The sequence below is a fragment of the Molothrus ater genome, chromosome 4, assembly GCF_012460135.2.
Source record: "Molothrus ater isolate BHLD 08-10-18 breed brown headed cowbird chromosome 4, BPBGC_Mater_1.1, whole genome shotgun sequence".
Taxonomy (NCBI): Eukaryota; Metazoa; Chordata; class Aves; order Passeriformes; family Icteridae; genus Molothrus; species Molothrus ater.
The window spans coordinates 23189735-23213013 of NC_050481.2; the positions used below are offsets into that span (position 1 = coordinate 23189735).

The 23279-nt window shown below is 39.6% G+C and overlaps 1 protein-coding gene across 1 annotated transcript in view; it reads left to right on the forward strand.

Moving 5' to 3' along the window:
- The window catches only part of TNKS (tankyrase), a 128550-nt gene that overhangs the window by 42815 nt on the left and 62456 nt on the right, over positions 1–23279 (forward strand). The window contains 2 exon segments of the mRNA XM_036382859.1: positions 22165–22201; positions 23067–23142. Of these exon segments, the coding sequence (XP_036238752.1) occupies positions 22165–22201; positions 23067–23142 (113 nt within the window).

The following is a 23279-nucleotide window of genomic DNA, read 5'->3' on the forward strand; positions in this document are numbered from 1 at the left end:
CCTTTAAACAGCTTGGGAAATGGATTTTGGCAACAGAAATTGTGGGATTAGGTCAGCTAAATTTGATCTTTGAGAGCTGATCACAAGAAGCGAGTGGCAGAGTTAGAGCCTAGATGAGAAGGGAGAAAGGCAAGCTATCTCAGTGAACAAGAACTATTTTATAAAATATGAAATCAGCCCCCTCAGACTTATCCAGTAGATAAAAAGGAGTATAAAATACTTTCCCCTTTCTCTTTGAGAACACAGAAGAGAACCTGTGAGTTAAATCTTTCCTCTTCAGATTTCCCATGCTTCTGTGCATGTATAATTGTTGGCTGAAGAGCCCTACACTATGTCAATGAGCAAGCTGGTTTTAGCTGTCTCCTTTTAGCACTTCTTGGGGAAATGTTTTTCATATCCCCAAGCTTATTCCTTTGGAAATGGCAATTTATATAGCTGTGTCTGTGAGAGCTGGGACAACTTGGGTGTTGGGACGGGTACCCTAGGCACAATATGGGGCCACTTGTGTTAAGTCTGGACAAAGTGTTTAGAAGTAGAAATGAAATAGCATGGGTATTTAATTGACACATAAATGCAATTGGCCATCTCTGCAAACCAGCTGCATATTCCCTTACTAAAGCCTCAGATCAATTCTCTTTTATGCAGTTATTCCAAGGAAGTTTCTACAAAGCTCTGCTTGTCAGTAGCTTCTTGTCAGTAAAAAGTTGCACCCATGGTAATTAAATTTGCAAGCACTGATCCTGACAAAGTCCAGACCTTGGAAGGAAGAAACTGACAGCAAAGTTCATGTCACTGTGTCTCTCGCCCTGCACCTTCCTCAGTTTCCTAAAGTACCTTCATGGTTTTCACAGCTTTCACTTGGTTAGAAATTGTAAGAGGGCCCTGAGGGTATTCCCTTCATCCCTTCTTTTTATTCTCTTTACTTTTCCATTTGATGCACCTTGTTTCTAGAGAATGTCGATGGACTGCAGTGTGGATGGATATCTGCTCTGGCACTGTGGGGGGAGTCTTCTCTGGCACCTGCAACACCTCCTCTCTCTTCTTTTTCTCCGACCTGTGTGTCTGCAGGACAGTTTCTTTCACATGTTCTCACTCCTCTTTCACAGCTGCTGTGCAGTGTTTTTAACCCTTTCCTAAATACATCAGCACGGAGGCACCGCCAGTGCCACTGATGGGCTCAGCTTTGGCCGGCTGGGTCTGTCAGAGCCAGCTCTGAGTGGCTGTGTCCAGCACAGGACAAGGACATCCCTTCTCAAAGGGGCCACCCCAGCAGCACCTCCTGCTGCTCAAACCTGGGCACCTGCACACACTGCACGCTGGAAGCTACACAGACAAAGTCTCCTACTGCCCACATTGAGACTCCAGCTTGTTAGAAGCACTGCTAACTTCAGCTCCCCAAATGAGCCTCTGTTGTAATGATTGACATCTGCTGTGGACCATGTATACATTGCTATCAGGCTAATTTGAAATACAGCCAACTGGAGTTTAACCTCAGTTATTTAATACTGCCGATTCCAGAAAGGCCCTTGGGTCTGTGGTGTGAATGTATCAGTCTTTTTGCTTCTGTCCAGAATGCAATTCTTCTGCAATGTATTTGTCATTAAAAAGAAACCCAAACCCAACATACTGATGCGAAGAAAGGTTCTCATCTCTTCTTTTTTACAGTAAAGCAGCCTAAATTTGCAAATGGCTATCTTCATATTAAAACTTAGAATAATTGGAGATAGTGCAAAAATGGGTAGACCTCCACTAACCCCAAACTGTGTGATTTACATTTTGACATTTTCCATGTAGTCTTTTAGTAACATTTTTACAGCATGAATTTTAGATTTTCTATTTTACATTCTTAACCGTCTTGGAAAATACTTTGCCTCTACAGAAGTAAGACACGAAATATTATTAAATTTCTGTGATTTGAGCTTTCAAAAGAATGAATACGGAATGCTCGTAATGATGCTATTTACTCAAGCTTTATCTCTTCTTGGAAGAAACATATATTACTCTAAAAAAATTAAATAGATCATTTCTGCAATAATTCATGAGATTTTCTTGAGAGTTTTAGCTGTAATTAAAGACCCAGTCTATGTCATTATAAGTAGCATGATCTTTCAGCTCCTCAAAAATGACATTAATGTAGAATGTAATAGTAATTTGTCAGTGTGCATGAAGAGGAGCTGTAATTTTACATTTAGCATTCAGCACGTACACATTTTGACTACTGCGAATTTTAGTCATTTCTATTGCATTATGCTTTACAGTCTGGTAATAATTTAAGAATATATCTAGATTTCATTTGGTATTGCTGCAGTGATGGTTGTTAGTACTTATGTAAGCAAAAACATCTATAATGTTAAAAGCAGAATTTTATGCTAATGAGGATAGCACTTTCTATTCTAAAGAAAGCATTTCATCCTCCATATAGAGCAAATATAAATAAAGCTGAGGATATTAAGTACTGCATTTAGTGGGTAAGGAAAATGTCATGCTATGTGACTACTTACTAAAGTTTTATTTCCTGGTGTTCATCCTGTCCCAGTAAGTCTCTTAACATTTTCCAAGGGTTTCACAGCTAGTACTTCAGCTAATAGGTTTTGGATTTTGGTATCACAGCCAGAATAATCGTTTAGGAGTTCACAAATATGCTTCTAAAATGTCCCTCACCTCCCTTTGTCCAAGAGCTGTCACTAGGAAGCACATAGTCCCCTGTCTGTTGTGATGTTTCCACATCTGTTCTGTTTTTCAGGATCAGTATGTAGAGAGCCGTTCATCATGGGTGCATACTGTGATTTTTCCTTTGTGCCAGAGTTTCTTGTGTTTTTTTCTACAATGACATACTTTACCAGGAGGATACTGCTTTGCCCTGTGTTAATGGTGTTCTATAAAACATGTATTAGGTCTGGTAAATTTGCTTCAAAGATCTTAAAAAGTGTTAAGTCTGGAAGATTGCTACAGGGGAGGTTCTTTTGCGTCTCTTTGGTGTAGGTAATTTCGTCTTGCTGCAGGCCATCTGCACAAACCAGTGAATTTGAATATTCACTACAAGACAGTTGTAGTCAGTTTTTAAATCAGACATAGGTGAGCTAACTCTTACCCAGGGTGGTCTCCTGAGAACATCATGGGCATGTCAAATACATGATTTGGCATGACACTGCTGCATTGTATTTGTGCCAGCATGCTGCATGACCTACAGAGGTGCATTTTTGTAAGGCTGCTGAAAAATGCCTTCTCAGTTTGGGCCTGCCTGTCTTGTTGCTGTAATGTTCTTCTTGTTTCTGATTGTTTATTCCATAAATGCTTGTCCTAGTTTCCTATATTTGAAAGGAAAAGTGAGGAAGTGTTGTCAGGCTGTGCAGTTTAAATTGAAATTTGCTATAGGTCTGTTCAGAAAAGTCTGCTTAAATTGAAGCGCTGAAATTATTTAGTTCAACAATGGTGCTTGATCTCATTTCTTCCTTCTTAGTTGTCGCTTGCCCTTGGGTTTAACAGAGATATTAAATTGCCTGGGAGCCAGAAATACCTGAGATTCATTTATTGCTGTTTCATTTAAGCCTACTGTTAAAGTTAATGGGTTTATGTCGTTTTTGTACTGTATAGTTTGAATATCTGAGATCTAAAATCTGGTCTGGTGTCACAGAATTGCAGAAGCTCTGGGGCTGGGAGGGACCCCTGAAGATAATCTAGTCCAACCCACCTGCTCAAAGCAGGGTTGACTGGAGCAGATTGCTCAGGACCATGTCTGGTCAGGTTTCGAAAAGCTCTAAGGATGGAGACTCTGGAAGTCCTCTTGCCAGCCTGATCTAGTGTTTGATCATTCTTGCAGTTGAAAAAAGGTAAAAAAGGTTTAATGGCAACACAGTAACAACTAGTTGTTTTCTCACTGTCTGAAATCAAATATTTCTGTTGAATTGTTTTAATATATCCATGGTTGGTGCAGAAACTTCAAATTTGGCAGGTGGATTCAGAGGTGTGCCTCTAGCTGCCCCAATGGAAATCCACTTCAGTTTGAGTGACTGTAAGTTTCTGAAAATTTTCATTTGCAAAACCTCCAGAGAACTTATTTTCAGGTTATAGCTGAAAGGTGTATGCTTTATTACTGCTGGAATTATTTGTTCCTATTGACTTCCTGAAGGTACCAGCTATGCTCCAGAATATGCTAGCAGGTATCAAAATGGTGGGAAATTGAGGAAACAATGCAAATACACACCAGCAAGCTTGACCATGAGTTGTTAAAGACCTGTTCACATCATGAGGTCATTCAGTGTAAATAGGGTGTATAGAGTTACGTAGTTGTTAGTGAACTGCTTTGACTGCTTAGCAAGGTGACAAAGCAGTTAACAAGGATGAGTTTTAAAAAATTGCTGTTGTCAAAGGCATATTCATTTCAAATTAAGGAAGCAATTAACATGAAGCAATTAGTATGCTGTAGTATGTGGTGTGTCAATTCAAACTGGGTTTTAGTTTCATTTACTTTGCATTTCTTTCCTGATAACAGCTAGGATCTTCACTCTTGAAAAAACAAAATAAGCTGTGTAAATTATATTTCTACGATTTCCTGATTCCTCCAAATAAAACCACCAAATGTTGCAAATGGTCAGTCACAGCATTTAGTAACACTTCTCCAAGACTGCTGCTTCTTGTTACACCTCTGCTCTGGAAAACATGTGTAATCTGCTGGTGGGAAACTACATGATTAAAGGTTTGTCTGTAGTTTTGCTTGAATTGAACCAAACTCAAACTTAGTGAAGTGCATATAGGAATGGGGGGAGGTAGGAAAATTGCAGAAATGTCTTAAGGCTGAGAGTCAGATGTGAACATACTCAGAAATGTCAGAATTGAAGTTGCACAGGTAACCTGGATCCAGGTCTTGGTATTTTTTTCTGTCCTAGCCAGTTATTGGGGCTCCTTATATGCTGATAGCTCCAGATCTTAGTTTAGGTAGAAGGACTTGTGTCTAGAGTATAAATCAATTGGTGAATTGTAAGTTGTAGGATTTTCACTTTGATTTAAGACATAGCTGAATGAAGAGCTACGGTGGGAAGCATCACCTCTGTTTTTAAGTAGCTAGACTTCATAAATATGGTCTTGACAAAGGCTATTACAATGTCAATGCTGCTGGTTTTGTCCCAGGCGACTCTGTTTACAAATGCTGGTTTGAGCATTTGGAAGCATCGGATTCTTCCCAGTCCTTGCTCCAGGAAGCTTATTGGACTGTATTAGGATGGGCAGGGAAGGGCATCTGAATATTGCTGGACTTCTCACACTGATATGCTAAGTGGAAGAGTACTATGGGAGAGTGTGGATAAAGGTTAATTTTCTTAGTGCTGGGGAACAACTTTGGAACTGTCCCTTAGCATACTCTGCTCTTAGCCTTCTGGAGTGTGTCAGAAGAGCTGGCTTTAAGCAGGCAATACCATCCCTCTCTTATATACTGATGAAGTCTAGTTTTAGCCTCCTCTCCTAATAAAATGCTTATTTCTCTGCTTCCAATTTCTGTTACAGGGTGAGATTATATAAAATACTGAAAAGTTCTGTCTTCTGTTGCTGCTTTGCATGAAAATTTTAAATGCTAGCTCTGTCTTTGTGAAGACATGTTCATTTTTCTCATATAATTATGCCTGGAAACAATTTTCTTTACTTTTTACTGATTCATGTTCCTTCATCATTTATCTTCTTGCTGTTTTCTCCTCTGCTATATTTGCTTTTTTTTCAAGTTAGGTTTTAAAATACTGATTTTGGGTGTTGCTGAGCATAACAACAGTCAGGTTCAGTTCCCTGCTTTGGAAATACAAAACCTTATAGGCCTTTGCTATCTCTCCTGTCAACAGCTTATTAAATACAAAGCTTTTTGGGTTTTGTTTGGGGTTTTTTTCAGTGTAGGGTAGCTGATCTGGTTCAGTCCTGAGGACTTGGCACACACTAGCTGTTACTAAGTAAGGGTCTACAGTCCATTCTTTCGAAAACTTCCAGAAGCATCTATGTAGTGTCCTCCAGGACTGCTACAGCATATGCACGAAACTGCTGTAAGTCAGGATTATGATTACTTTGAAAATCCTCTCCAGATGTAGAATTAAATGCTTATGTAGATATGCCATAGTTCATAAGTATCAGAGACACCTTTGTCAGTCTGTCTTGTTGCAGCCCTCTGGTTAAACTATTCTAGGTCATTGAACTAACCCAGACTTTTATACTAACTGTATGGACTGGCATTGCCTTTGGCAGAAATAAGGGGAGATGTTTTTATGTATGGCCAAAGATACTTTCTCCTTAGAGGATTAGGTTTTTTCAGTCACTTTGCTTTTCATTCTGTTAATGCCAGATTTATTGTCCCTAATTAATTTGATCTTGCTGTGCTATGTTTAATGCTATTCTTTGTTATTGAAGCAGTCAAAGCTTTTTTAACAAATTGAAGAATGGCATCAGTATGAATTTGCTGGCCTTTGTGTATTGCATAAGCACAGCTGTATGCTGCAGTTTGCAGTGTTGCTGTTGCTCTCATTCCTTCAGTCTTTGTAGGTGTTTGCTAAACAAATGGAGTATGGAGGTGTGATGAATCTTGCTATTGTTTTGAGAGGTGAAGACTTTGAGCAATGTCACCGGGTCCTGAATATGTTCACCTTACCATCTTGTTTGCATGTGTCATAGCTGTCAGGTGAATATGTTTTAAAAGCCCTGCTCCTAAGTACAGTCTTGGGAGAGAAAGACTGCCTGGAGCAGGGCCTTACTACTGGTAAAGGTGGTTTGAAGAACTGTATCTGTAACAAGGCAGTATGTCAATGGTCAGTGCTTTATGACTTCACTCCAGGGTGTCTTAAATGTCTGGAATGGATTTGGATGCAAAATCCCTATTTTTACAATTTTTTTCTGTTGGTATATATGCTCATTGTATCCAATGAGGTGCGCTACGCACCAAGGAAATATTTATACACCTTAATTCACCTGGAGGATTCTTAATGTCTCTCTTTGTCACTGTTGGGTAAGAGAGCAGCACAGACTCCAGGAAGGCTGGTTTGCACAGCAGCTTTGATACGAAAAACTCTATAGACTGTTCCGATACATTCTACCTGATTGGCTAGTCAACAAAAATACTTTCTCACAAGTAATCCTTGAGAAGAGCAGGAAAGCAGAGAGTAGGAAAACACCACCTGCAGGTTGTTTATAATAACAAGCTATCATTGTTTCTCTACAACTCCCTAAAAGTCTCACAAGTCCAACGTGAGAACTTACCTGGTTTTCTTGCTCTCTGACCAGGCTGTCAAATCCACATCTCTTGGTATTAAAGTAGTTCCTGTCTGTAACTCTTCTTTCTGTTGTCTGAGACCAGCTCTGTCTTTCTCTTGTTTTGCTTCTTTTCCCTGTCATCATCTCTAGAACAGCTTCTTTCTATGTTTCTAAGTACCTATATACTTTGAGAAAGTCATGTCTGAAACAAGTCCTTATTTTTGCCCTTGTTTTCCTCCTCCTCTAGTGGTCTCCAGAGGGTTGAAGTATACCTCCTTTGCTTAGCAATCAAGGAGAGGTTGGAGAGATTTGAAATAAAACTGCCTGAATGAATTGAGTCCATATCATGTGGAAGTTGAAAGAAGTGCATTTGCTAGCTTGTCAGAAGAGAAGAGGATTTGGTACTTGATGCAAATGCAGGAAGAATCCAAATTTTCATAATTCAGTCCTCAGAGTTGCTTATTGTTCCCATAGACTACTGAGTGCTTTAGACAGACTGATAACTCTATTGCTGTTATTGTGCTCCTCCACCACTATACAATGCATGTGTAAAACATTTGAGGAAGGAAGGCTGGCTGTGATAATGGCACCAGACAGAGCAATTGATTATGTGCTTGAGCTGAAGAGTAAGGCATTTCTTTTTTTTTTTTTTTTTTTTGTGGTGAAGAAACATGATAGCTTGTCTTTGTAGCTGCAGTTCAACAAAGTGCATTAGACATGAGACTATCAAGGTCACTAGGACTGCTTACATGCATGCTTAAAGTTAAGCATACTTTAGAGTGTTCTAACTACATTATTTTGGGGAGCCAAGGGAAGCTGAAAAACTGACTGGTGTTGATGGTTTCCTTTTTGGCAGAAAAGCAAAGTGTTGTGTTCCAGAGAGAACATCATAATTTTTCAGGGATTGGGAAAATACAGGCATGGAATTTTACTCTGCAAAGAGTACAAGCAGTGATTTGAGGCTTTTTGGAAAATACAGGAAGAGGACTGGTTATATAAATGTCTCAGTATATAAGGACTATTTCAAATAATTTACAAACACAAAAAAGTTCTCAAAGATATCTCCAGGAGACTGTTATTCACAGATAATGTTCTTTTTTTGTCAAGTGTCTATTCTTTGAATAGAAGCTTCATTGTGTGCAGTACTGCACTGCACACTGCATTGAGATAAGAGGACTGACGCTATAATGTTTTCAAGCATTTATTTTTAAATGTCTTCAGAACAAATTTTACATAGCTGCCTGTTTGTAGGGTACAAACTTTGGAATGACATATTTCCTTTCTCTAGACTTGTATTTTCCTTTGGTCACCTAAAAAGTAAGTACTTTACTCTTTTGAAGGCATTCACTTGTGTTTTGAAATTAAACCTTGTGTATTTTCTGCTGTTTCAGTAGCATTTTCAGTTCATAACTTAATTTGATTATTTATTGGCCATAGACCATCATGGTCCGTATCCTTCTGTGCTCTGCAAATTTGTTTTTGCTTGCCTTTCAGGAATACAATGTTGTACTTGTTTATTTGATGTTTATTTTGTATGATGGCAAGAACATTTTGGCATGAATTCAGAATTCAGTTTGTTCTTTCAGTCCGGGCAGGCAAACAGCTCTGTCCTTACACGAGTAGCAAACTCATGGCAGCTTTCATCTGACTGCCACCTTCAACAAAGTCATTACCTCTTGCTATGTGTGTGTGTCTGGCATGGCCAACCCAGGGTGGTACAAGTAACTGACAAGGCTGCCAGCTGTTCTCAGGAATAAACCTAACAGACTTGCTAGAGGAGCTTGTCTCTATCTGAAAATTAAAACTCCTATAATGCATACAAGTACCTTTGAAAACCTCTCAGATCCTCACATCTACCACTGTCAGCCCTAAAGTAGCAGCTTCTCATGACGAAGGACTGATTCTGTAAAGAATGCCTTCATTTTCTGTATGCAGTCTACCTTTACTTTCAGGAAGGTAATATGGGAGGGAACATACATAAGTAACAAAAGCCAAACCTGTGATGTCATCAAATGTAGGGAAATTGGGCTATTAATTTCTAAAAAGCTTTTGAATAAATTCGTGTAGGGAGCTGGACTCTATAAAATATGCACCTTGCCTTTACAAGCTCTGTTCCTACAAACAGTGGAAAAGGAGGGCAGAGCCATGAGAATCTTCCTTCTGAGAATCTATTTTTTTGATTAATAAAATCCAGCCTTTATTTTTGTAAGTAATTTTGGATGATCATATTACTTCTGCTACTTGATTATATTAATAATAACTACTCTGATAGACTCTACTTAGAGGATCAAGCACCATGACTTCTGTAACTAAAATACTCTTTTGCAATCACTGACTTGCCCAAAGTCATAAGGCAGGTTGGTGTGTGTTCAGCTCCTGCCTGATCTCCTGCAGTGGGCTTCCCTGGAGTGGTAGGCTCTCAGTACTCTGCTCAGGAGTGAGGCAGGGTGTAGGCTGCACTGACATCTTGACTTCCATCCACTGTGAAACTGGGCAGTCAAGAGCTTACCTCAATGCTCAGTCAGTTAACCTTCTTCAGGACAGACTTCCTGCAGTGGCCAGGCCTATTGCAGGAGTGAATGCAGGGAGTCTACATTTCAGCTACCTTTGCCTACAAGGTAAATCTCACACATTAAAGGCAATTTTGTGCTGAAGTTGAACAGATAATCTGATGCTGACCGCTGCCAGTTTGCAGAATCATTCAAAAACCTGGATGTCTATTGCGCTGTTGTAAACAAACCTAGGTTTTTGTTCTTGTTAAGCAAGTTTTTGTTAAAGTATGTGCAAGGCAGACCTGTGTCAGAGACATTATTTTCTCAGTAACATTCATTTGTGGTTCTGCTGGTTAGTCTCTTGTCATCTATTGCCCTGGAAGTGAAGGATTTATTCTATCTGGCAGAACAGACAAAAATAACCTTTCCTAAGAAAGGAGGTGTGCAGATTTTATTTACTTTCTAGCAGTCATAGCCAAAAATCTTGTGAGCAGCCTTTCCAGTAGAGAAAGACAATTTCTTTCTTATGTGCACAAGAAAAAAGAATTTTTTATAAAATTAGAGGGATGGAAAGAGCAAAAACCCAAACCAGCACTGTATGTAAGTATAAGATTAAATATACTTGTCTAAGAATGGAGGGAATAACATTTCTGTGTTTGCATTGCTGATCTTCCCACAAATCTAAAAGGTAAGTATTTTAAGTGATGCCTTTTCAAATGGTGCATTATCCTCAGGGAGCTAGATGAGAACTCTCATCAGTGTTCTAGAAATTGTTGGTCTAATTATCCAGGAAATCTTCCTTTCATGGATCTCTTTTCTCTTGGAGTCATGTTGAGCTATGCAGGGAAACCTGTTCCTGCCCACTGGCAGGGCAAATGTAGCTCCATCTCCAGAGTCTGCCTACTTTTGTCTGCCTGCACTAATGCAAGGCAGTAGGTAAGTGTTTTTCTCCTTAAGAGCTAGCAGATCAGAAGGAAAATAATTTATGACTTGTGTGCATTGTGGCTTCTTACTGTATGTGGCTGTAATTTCTAAATAGGGTGTTCTGTCTTTGCTAAGGCTGGGAGCAGCATCTTTGAGAAGGTAAGAAAAAGGGAAAGGAAAAAAGGAGCCCTTCTTAACTGCTGGCTAGGAGTCTCCCTGCCCAAAATCTGAAAGTATTGTACTTCAAGTGTGGTTTGAGTTGCTGAAGGACACCACTGAGGGAAATTTTCTTGTGGAGCACTACCTGTATGTTCAGGAGTTATGTGGGCTTCTCTATCTAGCACAGCCTTCTATTTGGACGAAAATGGTAACTGTAAAATCTGTCTGACAAAAACCAGAGGCAGACTGACATCTTAGACTGTTGGACTCCTAGAGAGCCCACTGCCAAGGGTCAGGGCTGCTGGTGTGACTGTTGAATGGAAAAAGAGAATCCAGAAAATTTTTGTACTCCCTCTCTTTGACCTTGCCTGTTCCTTTCCTTGTGTCCTTTATCTAAATCCAAAACCATTTTGATTGCAGTAAAGGATGTTATGGCTAGAACTGTTTTAATGGCACAGTGTGACCCAGCAAGAGCTGTCCTTTCTCTGGGTATTTGCTCTTCCTCCCTGCAGTTTTCGTTGTGCTGCTCTCTGAAGACAGACCCAATTCTCTTATAACCTGTCTTTGCTCTGCTAAAGGATGCTCAGGGGATGGCAAAAAGAAGAGTCAGGAGGCAAGTTCTGTCAGTAATAATCTCACCATTTCCTGCATCAGTAACTGGGCTTTTATAGAAAGGGACAAGCAGGAATCCTAAACTGGTGTTGGGGAAGGTACAGTATGATTTCTCCTTGATGGTATGTACTCTCTGGGAGGAGTGTAATACTGAGTTAGCTCCTGCTGAACTAACACACCTAGGGCACAGTAGAGAGAACCTGTGCTAGCTCTTGCATGGTGTTTCCTTTTAGGTTAAATGGAGATTTAAAATACTACTTTTTTGAAAGATAACAATGAACTGTATCTCAGAATAACTTTGAAGTAAAGCCATTGGAAAAATAGACTGGTTCAGGAACTGCTGGTAATCACATTACCTAAATAAGAGGATCACTTAAACATTTTCTTTAGTGTTTTTAAGATCATTAGTGGTTGTGATGAATGAGGAATGTAGAAATACTTTCTGGCCAATTATATTTTGTATTATTTGGGGTAAGCAGAGTCTTAAAATCTAGTGAGATTTCTGAAAGTGAGTGAGAAAGCAGTATTTTTTTCCTACTTCTTGCAGAACACAATAAAACTGTCTTTTACTGCAGATTTACACAGAAACCTGCAGAGTTGTTATGCTGAGGATACATGCAGTTATGTATTTCCTTTCTGTCCAGCAACAGAGGGAGCATCTGTTTTGGAAGATGCTTTATTTATGGATATACCTGTGACAGAGTTCTTGCACTTAGTTTTTCAGCAGCAGTGAAGTGTGCATGGTGTATCAACAGTTTCCATTTGGGTAGGACTGATGGCTGGTGTCCATGGTCACCTTGTACAGGGATGTCTTGAACAGGCAGCCCTGTGCTGCATCTGATCAAACTTGCTGGTGTGAATGAAAGTTGAAGGGATATCCTTGTAATGACAGCAGTCTGGTAAACTGAAGCTCTTTAATTAAGGAGTAAGCATCTCTTTCATTCTCTCAGACTTCTTTTTTTCCTTTGGTGCTATTTTGTTTCCAGTCTTCATAATGAACTAAATTGTCATTTAGGGCAATAAATTATTATTTTGAAGAAATCATATGTGTAAACCTGTTACCTCTGAGGAGCAGCTAAGGAATTTGGGTTTGTATAGTTTGAAGAAAGGGGGCTGAGGGATGCCCTCACAGCTTTCTCAAGTTTCCTGAGGGGGGAGGTGCACAGGAAGGTTCTGAGCTCTTCTCCCTGAGATCCAGTGACAGGAAGCATAGGAGTGGTTCAAAGGTGTGCCAGGGGAGGTTCTTAGACCGCATGTTAGCATTTTTTCACGGAGAGGGTGGTCATACACTGGAACAGGCTTCTACAAGATGTGGTCAATGCCCTGAGCCTGTTGCTGCATAAGAGGCATTTGGACAATGCTCTTAACCACAAGCTTTAGCTTCTGCTCAGCCCTGAAGTGGTCAGGCAGTTGAACTACAAGATCACTGTAGGTCCCTTTAAACTGAAATAGTTTGTTCTATTATGCATTAAACCAGTAAAGTATTTAAAACAATGAGGTTGATATAAGGGACTGAAAATGTTTACAGAACTTGAGTTGTGTGTAGTTAATTATTCTTTCATTGCTGGTAAATAATGTAACCCTTGTCAGACTTCCAGAACATTGGCAGTAGGTACTGTTATTGCTGTGCTTCTGTCTTGTGTTATGTTATTCCAACAGGAATAGCAGAAAGTGCCTGAGTGTAAATAGAAAATTAATTTTTTCCCCAGTTGGTGTTTTAATCGTTATTTTTTAGTGAGGATAGCAGTTTGCAGATTCAGATTTCAATCATTTTCTGTAAACTGCAGCTTTTTTCATCTTAGAATATGTTCTTTGTCACATTAGGGCACAGAGCTGCTCTTTGCCTGAGTGAATATGCAGAGACCCTACCATGGCTCGGATCAGCAGAAGCTTGAGTTGAGTTACTGGGACTGAGCACTGCTACTGCAGATGTCTTCAGAAAAGGTGTTAAAAGATGACTTTTAAAAATGAGACAAAACAAATGGAACTGTTGTATTTAAGTCAATAACATCTTTATCATAAAATCTGATGGGGAGGATAAGGGAGAGGAAGAATGTTCCAAGTTAAGCAGCTGCTTTTTACTCTAGGCTACCAGTACTAATCTTTCATATCAATCCACATATCCTGTGTCCAGTCAGGGCACCATCTCTCCTTGATTTGTACCAAACTTTCCTTAGTTTTCCAACTGTCTTTTGACTCTTAGATAGCAAATAAAAATCCAGGGGGGAAAATTTGCCCACAGCAGGAAGGTAAATGGGTTGATTTTGGGGAGCTGTTTTGTCACCATCTGTTTGTTGGGCAGATAGGCGTGTTTTCCAAAATGTTTCAAGTGAACTGTTGACAGATGAGTTTTGTGGTTTTTGCCATGACAAAATGGTTCATTATAACAAAATATATATTGCCTCTGTTTTGTTATTCTTTTATTAAGGACTTCCTTGCTGTACTTTGCTTAAGTGTTTCATAAATATACGTTGGCTCTTTCATTGCTGTGTGTTTGACAGGTTTGCCCCATTTCCTCCAGTTATAAAGGAGTTCCTCCCTTCTGCTCACTACTCTGGGGCCCAGCAGGCAAAGGAAATGTTTTGTATTTTTGTCTAGGAGCTAGAGGAGTGATTTAACTGGATTTGAGTTCCTTCCAGGATGTGTGCTGCAGGGCAAGCGTGGTAACACGCGTGCATTTTTTATGAGGTGGTAGCCTGTGTTTCCTCAGGTTTGTAGAGTAAGTTTAGATACACAGGGCAACTTCAGGCATACAGAGGAAGGATTGTACTGTTCAGTAAAAAGAAATACTTTGGCACATGTGTACATTTTATGTCTCCTGTTCATTTTCTAGCAAACATTAAAAACTCCCACTTCTTTAAATCTGTACAATTTGTTACTACAAAATCTGTCATGTTTGCTGTAGCTAAGAGAATATAGATTTTTTGGTTAAAATGCTTCAGTTTTAAATCCAGCTATGGATTTTCAGACACGCCGTCCCCAGCTTGTTAGCATGTTTTATCTACAATGGGAAAATTGGAGAAACTGCAAAATTTAGTCTTCCTGTATTTACTCCAGAGTTCTTTTCAGAGACAGATTAAATGATGAAGCATAATTTTGGAGCCTTGCCTTTATACAGTATGGCTTTCCTGAGGGTTGCATTTTATATTTTTCTTGCTAGTTTTCTTCCATGCTTTATGTAAGTTATGTAAGGTATTTCTGTGGTCTCTCTTTAGAGAATATTCTGGGGAATTGAATGATTTACTTGTTTATGGATATTGTTTGGAAAGAGAGGGTAGGGAGCTGGCTTTTGAAAAAGATGCAGTAATACAAGAGCAGCTTGGCTATCTGTCCACCCCTACTGCACTCAAGTCTTTGACAAAGAGAGTTTCTTAGTCCTTTGTCTTCCTCCAGAAAGTTTGCAGTTTGCCTTGAAATCCTGGAGAGAAAATGCATATGTGGGCATGTTGCAGAAATGAGAAAGTAATTGTGGCTGAAAAATTGAGCAGTTTATTAGTTATTAATACTGAGCATGGCCAAAGTAGTGGCAATTACAGTGGATGATTGTTTTTGCTGATAGCAGGAATTAATATAAGAAATGAAGGGAAGAGCCATGGTCTTGTTGCTTTTGCTATAGGCATGAAGGGGTGGATAATGGGGAAGACTCTGGAAAAAACCCGTCAGATTTCTTTTCTATATGTAATTTCACAAAAGATGTCATGAGTATTGAACTTTGGTGAAAAGATGAGCCTCAACCCCTTCAATTTTTCCGTCACACCAGTGTGTTTTGAATTGCTGAAGGTTTGGGTTTTCTTCCCAGTCACTTGACATGATATTCTGCAGTCTTTTTAAGTTTTTCAATCTCAGTCTGAAAACATGACAGACGAGCGGTGGTGTCTTCAAGATAAGTACAGCATTCTAAAATAGTACAGTTGTAGTGAAAATACTAATTTTTTCACACTAAGAATAAAAAATGGATGTGTGCGTGGTGTTTATATGAGTAGCAGGCACTGAAACTACTTGTACAGGTCCACTAAACAGGTTCTAGAATGTTTGTCAGATTTAATATTTCAGAAGAAACTATATGCTAAACTTGTAGCATGTGGTAACATTGTTGAAAGTAAAATTATTTATATGGATAACCACATAATGGGTAGTTGTAGGGGTTTTTTGTGTTTGGCTTCATCTTTGGTTTTGTCTAACTATTTAAGAGTTAAGACACTTGAAATCCTCTGACAAAGGGACTGTTTTCATCATTCTGCTACTGTATAGGAAATCTGGTAACTTATTTTAACGAATAGACCAGCACCACTGAAAAAAGGCATTCTGAGAAACAGAATTGTTACATGTCAACCGTGAACTTACTGGTGCTATAACTGCACATGCACTGAAGACCCATTTTGATACACCACCTAATCCTCCTTAGTGACCAAAACTCTAATGTGCAGTGTGTGTAATTTATGCCTTGATATGGGGACAGCATTTGGTAACTGCAGTATCCTGTGTATGCTTATGTAATAGATGTGCTTTGAACTGATGGCTTAATAGACAAGAATCTCTTCTATCAGGTAAGATCCTGGCAGAGGTTTTGCCAATCTGCACTACATAAAGCTGCAGGTTTTTTGACGTAGTGCTTTCTGCCAGGCCTTAGAAGAGGCTTTTTTCTCTGGAGCTGTAAATCAGGAATGCTCTGCATTTGAGCTCTGTCCACGTAACTGAAAGATGTTCCAGGTCGGATGCTGCTAGCTCAGTGGTTTGGTAGAGTTGTGGCCAAAACCAAATGATGTTTGCTTTTTTCTTTAACTTCCACACCCCCTTTTAAAACGTATCCCTGAAAGACTTCACTATTAGCTGAGTCATTTTCAGTTTTAAAATTTCAGTTACAAATGTCTGCTTTGAGTCCAAATGCAGAGTGCCTGACTCATCTCATAGAAGAGGCAGAGTTAAGGTGTCAAACCTTTCCTCCTTGGTAACATTCCTCCTTGCTGGAACTTGTTCTTGAAGGCATTGTCTTCTGAGTTGCTTTTCTGTCACTTGCATATGCTAGTGTTACTTTGGTGTATTACATCCATGACAAGAGCTTAAAATTAGGGTCTTGCTGTGTTCCTGGTTGAGCCTATTTAGACAGCTTATAAAATCAGCCCATTTATTTGTGAGAGACTGCTGAGCAGAGAAGTGCAAGAGGCATAAAGAAATTAACCCTAAACAAGTGGGAAGTAAAGTATAATGTAACTATTAATAAAACCTTAAATTGTTATTTTTTGCTCCTCTTTATTCTCATGTGTTTCTCAGAGTACTAAGTTACAGATGCCTTTTTCCAAATAATATTATTTCAACATACCTTCTTTTTTTTTGGTTGACTGTTTTTTTTTTGGCAGATATTCCCTCAACCTGGTGCTATTTGGATGGTAAAAAATTTCTTACTCTGATTTAACTCCATATTTTAGTGTCACCTGCTGATTTACATATAATAAAAATTAAATGGGGAAGAAAGAATTGATGAGTATTTTAATAGTATTTTTAGACCCTTCAAAAGCAGCCATGTTGAAAATAAAATTTAAATTTGCTAAAAAAATGCTAAAAAATTTTAAAATTAAAAAAAAACCCCAAACCCAAAATCTCATCCTCTCCCAATAACCCTAGCAGTCTCTCAGAAGCACAAAAAGTCTTGTGCTCTGATTATAACTTGAATATTTGTTTTAAATACTTAAATATTACTCAGAAGACCTTGGGGGATTTAAAAGGATGGTATAAGGGATGTGTATTATTGATCACTCATAGGTGTGTGTGCAGTCCTGGAGTGTCAGGGAGAAGGTGTATTTTAATTAACTTCTGTGGAGTTTTATTTCTTTGCTGAACTCTACATTGCTTTCTTTGTAGCAATGGCAGCCCAAATGTAGAGTTTCCATTCCCCTCCCTCTTGTTGCAGCACCATCCTTGTTCAAGGTCTTCATTCTCAGGACCTGTTTGGGTCCCTGGCCATGGACTGAGCTGGATGAAGTAAGAAACCTGATAGAAAAACAAGTTCTCAGCCCTCCCAGATGCATCAGGACTCTGTTGTTTTCCCAACAACCCCATGCATTCCTGTGCTATCAGACTATAAGGTTGGAAAGGCACCAGAAGCACTTCTAAATGAGGAAAAATTGGGAGGTTTTGACACCTGCTGTCTCTACTCTGGTGGAGAGCCCATGTCCTCTGTGTTGCTGGGTAATCATGAATGCTTGTTTGAAAAAGAAACAAAACAATCTGCTGGACTGCTGACAAAGATCTTGTCAATCTTCTTGTGGGATGTATATTTTGAAGAATGGAAGCTCAGGTTTTCATGGCAAGCAACCAATAACAAGTGTTAGGTCTGCACATGATCAAAGGTCAAATTTAGAGCTGCCATGTTTTTTAACAGAGCAAGATTTCTCCCCAGACTTCCAGTGCTGCTAGACCTGAGCTGCCAAGAGGGAACAGGAGGTCCTGAGGAGATTACCTGAGATTACCATGAAACTTAAGGTGTTGAGCTCAGTGGGACCACTGAGCACAGGGTGCCCAGAGAACTGGTGGAGTCTCCATCCTTGGAGAGATGCAAAAGCCACCTGGACACAGTTCTGAGCAGGGTGCTCTTAGGTGACCCTGCTTGAGTAGAAGGGTTGGATGAGAGACCTCCAGAGGGCTCTCAGTCTCAAACATTCTGTGATACTCATGAATTTTCCCTCCCCAGCCTGTGGCCGTGGTTGCATGTTCATAAGACTCATGTTCCTTTGTCACAGGTCAGAAGCAGGGGGTCGTTGGCTGGCATAAAAATTTTCACTGTGTTTAAGTATTCTGGGGATTTAAATTTATAATTGTGATTCTATATAATGTACAACTTCATATGGAAAAACCTCTTTAGGTTTTCAGTTTGGTTTAGAATATGTTAATCCACTTTGTTTCCATTATATGTTGCCATTGGATAGTAATGGCTTGGTTTAATTTGTGGCATTGTTTTTTAGGAAATTGTCTTCACTATAGAAAGCTGACGTGATATTATGGTGAAGCAAAACCTGCTTTATCCAGATTGAAATTTTAGATCTGGCTGCTTTCTGTATTGGCTGATGTGTATGGAGGGATAGGAAAGGAATTCACCTTGGTTTTGAGTGTAGATGCATTGAAAAAGCACTGTTGATTTATGCCATGCATTCAGATAGGTTTTTCAGTATTCCGTTGAAATTTCAAGACTTTCAGGAGAGACTGAAATAGGGTTATTTGTCTGTAAAGATAGATTCATTATGCTATTTTTTCCCAGCTTCCCGCTACTGATCTGCTCAACCTCCAGGTGCAAGCAGCCACTGATGTCTGATAGTTAATAAGCATTTGCTAATTTGCTAATCAGCTACTGCAGAATGCAGCTAGGGCCAGGCACAGCAGTGACAGCATAGCAGCAGCTGATCAGGAGTCTTGGAGGTAACTGGTTTTCTCCTGGGAGGGGAACAGAAAGAGAGCTGGTTAGCTGCCTGATGGTAGCTGTGATCTGAGACCCTGATTATCTGTGGTTAGCTGTGGTAACTTCCTCATTCCAGCATAAATGGAGCAGCAGTGGTGTGATCTGGAGCTGGGATCGAGTAGAGAACTTCATTTCAAGAATGCTGACCAAGCTGTAGACAGTGAAATCGATCAGATGCAGTGAATACCACTGCATCCCCATGGTTTCTGCTTCCCTACTAGCTTTTGTCTGATGAGATAGGAACAGGGACACTGCTATGGTGCTCTCTGCTCCCCATTTCACACCTTGTCTTTGCCTTAAGAAATTCCCAGGCCAGCTGTCACTGGGCTGCCTGGCATGTAGATGCCCTTTTACAAAATTATAAATTCTAACCTGCCTAGAGGAGCTCTTTAAGAGATGTTATTAGCTTAGTTAAAGTCAATTTGACATTCTTTGAACAGAAGTGTTATGTGAGGTTGATGGTCTGTATTCCTGTACTTCTGCTTAGAACTTGAAATTCATCTCTGCCCATGCACGCATGGTTTGTTTTCAAATGCTTGCAAATGAATATTTGATGAGGTAGCTGTGGCCAATAGCTGCAGGATGGCCTTTGATAAGCTGCGTGGCCAAGCAGCGTTGGCTGTGTTGGCAGAGCCCTCTGCTGGGAGCACAGCCTGTGCCAGCAGCAGTCGGTCCTGCGGCCAGCGCCACCCGCTTCTCCCAAATGCCATCAGCCAGACCCCTCTCGGCTCTGTGCTATCCCACCAGCTGCCTGCTACAGTGCCCAAGGGGTTCCTCTTCATCCCACAGAGCCTCTGGAGTTCACTTGACCTTTTCTTATTTTTTTTTTTTTTAGCAAACCTGGTGGTGGGCTGTAAATGCTTATGTGATTTTAGGTTTTGATTTACAAAATACAGTGGCACTTTGGGAGTAATAAAGTTAGCCAATTACAAAATAATGTTTTCCTAATCAGTGTGGGAGAACCATGATGAATTTCAAAAATTGCATGTATGGATTACAGCCTTGTCTGTAAATACCTTTTTTAAAAAAGTACTGCTTAGTAAAACTAACTGATCTAATTGGGCATACATGGGGACATTCCTAAATCAATAGCCACAGCTTTCCTTTTTCATTGGACAGTAAGGCTTCTGCTATTCAAAGTATTAGAGGAAACAGCTTTTGTGTGATAAAATACTAACTTACTGAGCATGAAGGAAAAATGTTGTTACTCTTCTCTAACCTAGTATGTTCAAAAGCCTGGTTAGGACTACTAGATGCATTGCCAAACCAAACTGTGCAAAGAGGTATTTTAATCTGCTTATGTCTCTAAAGTGTTGATATGATACAGGCCAATAACTCTACTGCAGGAAATCCAGCTGTTTGAGATTGTTGCACAAACAATGCAGTAGTAATAAAGGGTCTTTTTTTCTTCTTCACATGCTGGCCAGAGCTTTTCACTTACCATTGATTTGAAACACTCACAACTGTGCCCAGTATTTTATATTCATTAAATAAAAAAGAGGAACATGTACCATGGCTTAGAAAAGGCTGTTGCCTGTGGTGGACAGGCCCCCCTTCTGATGAAGCTGAAGAGTGGTAGAAGTCAAAGGCAGTCATATTTCTGTGTCATTTGATTTGTCTCATGATGAAGCTTTCCTTAACAAAGACATAAATTCTTTCAAAAGCTAGGTTAACCTTCCTGGCCTATATTTGAAATAACCAGTTTCACCTTTGCTTTGAACTTACTTGCTCCATTGCTGGGGTTCAGCAACACAGAAAACTCTTGTTAGGAGACCCATCATGTGAGTGGCATGATGGAACTCCTTGCTGCAGGTTGTTGTGAATTCCCAAAGCTGAACATTATTCAGAAAGCAATTAAACACACCTGTGAAAGGAAAAATCACCAGTATGATGAGATGTAGATATTGCTTTTGAAAATTCCCCATCTGCATCCAAGGGAATGGGCAGAAACTGCATGGCTGTGTGTACTCACCCTCCTCCTCCTTACCCTTGTGTGAAGGCAGGATGAAATAAAGGGGACTCCTTAAGGAAAAGTCAGGTTTTGTTGTGGTTCCTGTAACCCTCTGCTGTTAGCTGGAGAAGCCATGGTGGGGGGAGGACCAAGCTCTTCATGGTGGATGGGGAGTCCAACCCTCTTCCTGCACCTTACAGCTGTTCTTTAAGGGATGCTTTCAGATGAACCTTCCATCTTACCTGCCATCCAATCTGGCATTTTCCATGACCCAGTGCCTTTCCTCACCTGTAATGAGAGTTTCACTGGAGGCTTATTACAATTACTCATAGGAGGCGGCACACAGAGGTTTTTTTCCTCTTTTGTGACAGCTTCTTCTTCCTGTTTTTCTCACAGCATTTTGGTTAGAGGCTTTAATTCTCCGGCAGATGTATACAGTATGTTTTTCAAACCCTTTACCTTTTGGGTCTAGGATACACTCTGTTCTCTGACTGCATAAAGCTGCTAAATAGCTATTTTTTTCTAATTTCTGACTTGAAATTCCATTCTATTTGTATTGCACAATGTCATAATGATTCAGCTTTGTAGAATTCTGTCTTACTTCCGTGGGTTATCTTGTCCCATGCTCTTTTTAAAATACTAACATGCAGTTTTAATCCTGTGCTGCAGCAACCCTTGTGAGTTGTCTGTTTTAACTCAGGACTTCAAATATAAATGTAGCTTTAACATTACTCGTGGTTATCTCTAATCTCAGAGTCTCGTAGCAAAATCTGTTGCAGAGTTCATGCTCTTTTGTCTGTGCTTTTTATTTCAAACGTGTATTTTGTTGAAAAGTGGTTGATGATATAATACCTGGATTTTTTTTTAATAATCCGTGCTTTTCTAAAGAACTTAGTGAAGTGTAACATTACCATTCAAATAGGCAGGTGAGAGCCTCGGAGATCAGTAATTTGTACCTTTTCAAAAGCCGCACTGCCTTGCTTTGTCTTGGAATTTATTATGCTTCCCAAGTATAATGTGACATACTGAATAGGGCAGGGGGTGGGGACATTGTCTTCAGCTGACATGCCGCTATCAGCGGGACTGTGTTTCTGGACACAAGATTTCGCAGTCATTGGTTGTCCGAAGAAAGCCTTTCCATCTGAGGATTGGACAAGAAGATGCGTCAATTTGCTGCCCGTCTCCAAGGTACTGGTGATGCTGCCTCCACAAGCTGGCTAACGTCACAGCTCCATCACCCAGCGGGGTGTGGGCTTTTTTCTCCTCTTCTCTGTTTTAATTCTGTATTTGCTTCCTACTGCATTTCTTAATCTGTCTTCTGCCAAATGCTAACAGCATGATATTTTGCAATCATTTAGGTGAATACAAGAAGGACGAACTCCTGGAAGCTGCTAGGTGAGTGCTGCTTAGAATATAAAACGTATTTTGGGGGTGGAAGCAGGCGAGGAAAAGGGGTTTTTAAAATAGTACTGTTTTGTCATCGCCTTTCCATGAAATGCTGCAAGCAAACCACTTAATTAGCATAAATCTCTTCAGACTTTAGTCTGGTACAAATGTAAAAGCCTGTTTATGTAATTGAAATCCCCCACTATGGTGGTTATAAGGTTAATATTGAGTTTTTGTTTTAAGCTGCTTAAATCCTCTTTATTGTTTTGTGACTGTTCTTTTTAGGGGCAATTTAAATATTGGAATCTTTTTTTTTTCTTTGGGTTTTTACTGCTACCATAGGGTGTATTTTGAAAATAGGTTTTATCCGAACAGAGCATAAGGAAGCCTATACAAAAGGTGTAAAGTTCAATTGTATATTGCAAAGGTGCTTTTCATCCTTCCTTCTGACTGCACAAGACCATTTTATATAGCCTGTTAACCCTTCTAAAAAAATTTTCTGGGTATTGGTATATAGCTGTTTCACATGTTATAGGCCATATGCTATGAAAATATGTTAAATTCAGAACATTTATTGCGACAAATGGTTTCAGATGATCTGTAAAATTAGAAAAAGGAAATACGAGGTTAAGGAGAGAAATTGAGGTGTTTTTGTATGATCTTTCGCAACACATTTAACTGCAAATGTAGTATTCTTTTTTGTATTTACCCTTGGTTTTGAAATGTTCAAAAGATTCTTTAGCCATCCAGCATTCTCCCTGCCACAGCTCAAATTTAAAATATACTATACTTTGCAAAATACTTGCTAAGGAGCTAGATATCAAACAGCTCTGCCCTTTTCCCACCCTTTCCATAATATTCTCCTCATTTACAGGAGTGGTAATGAAGAAAAGCTGATGGCTTTATTGACTCCTTTAAATGTGAACTGCCATGCAAGTGATGGGCGTAAGGTAAGTTAATACCTGCTTTATATTTCAATTATTTAAGAAAGGCCAATTTAAGCATACTAGTAAGCATAGATGTATAAAGGAGAATGTATGGGGGGGGGAACCTGTGATGCCTTTTCACCATAAAATTAAACATTGGT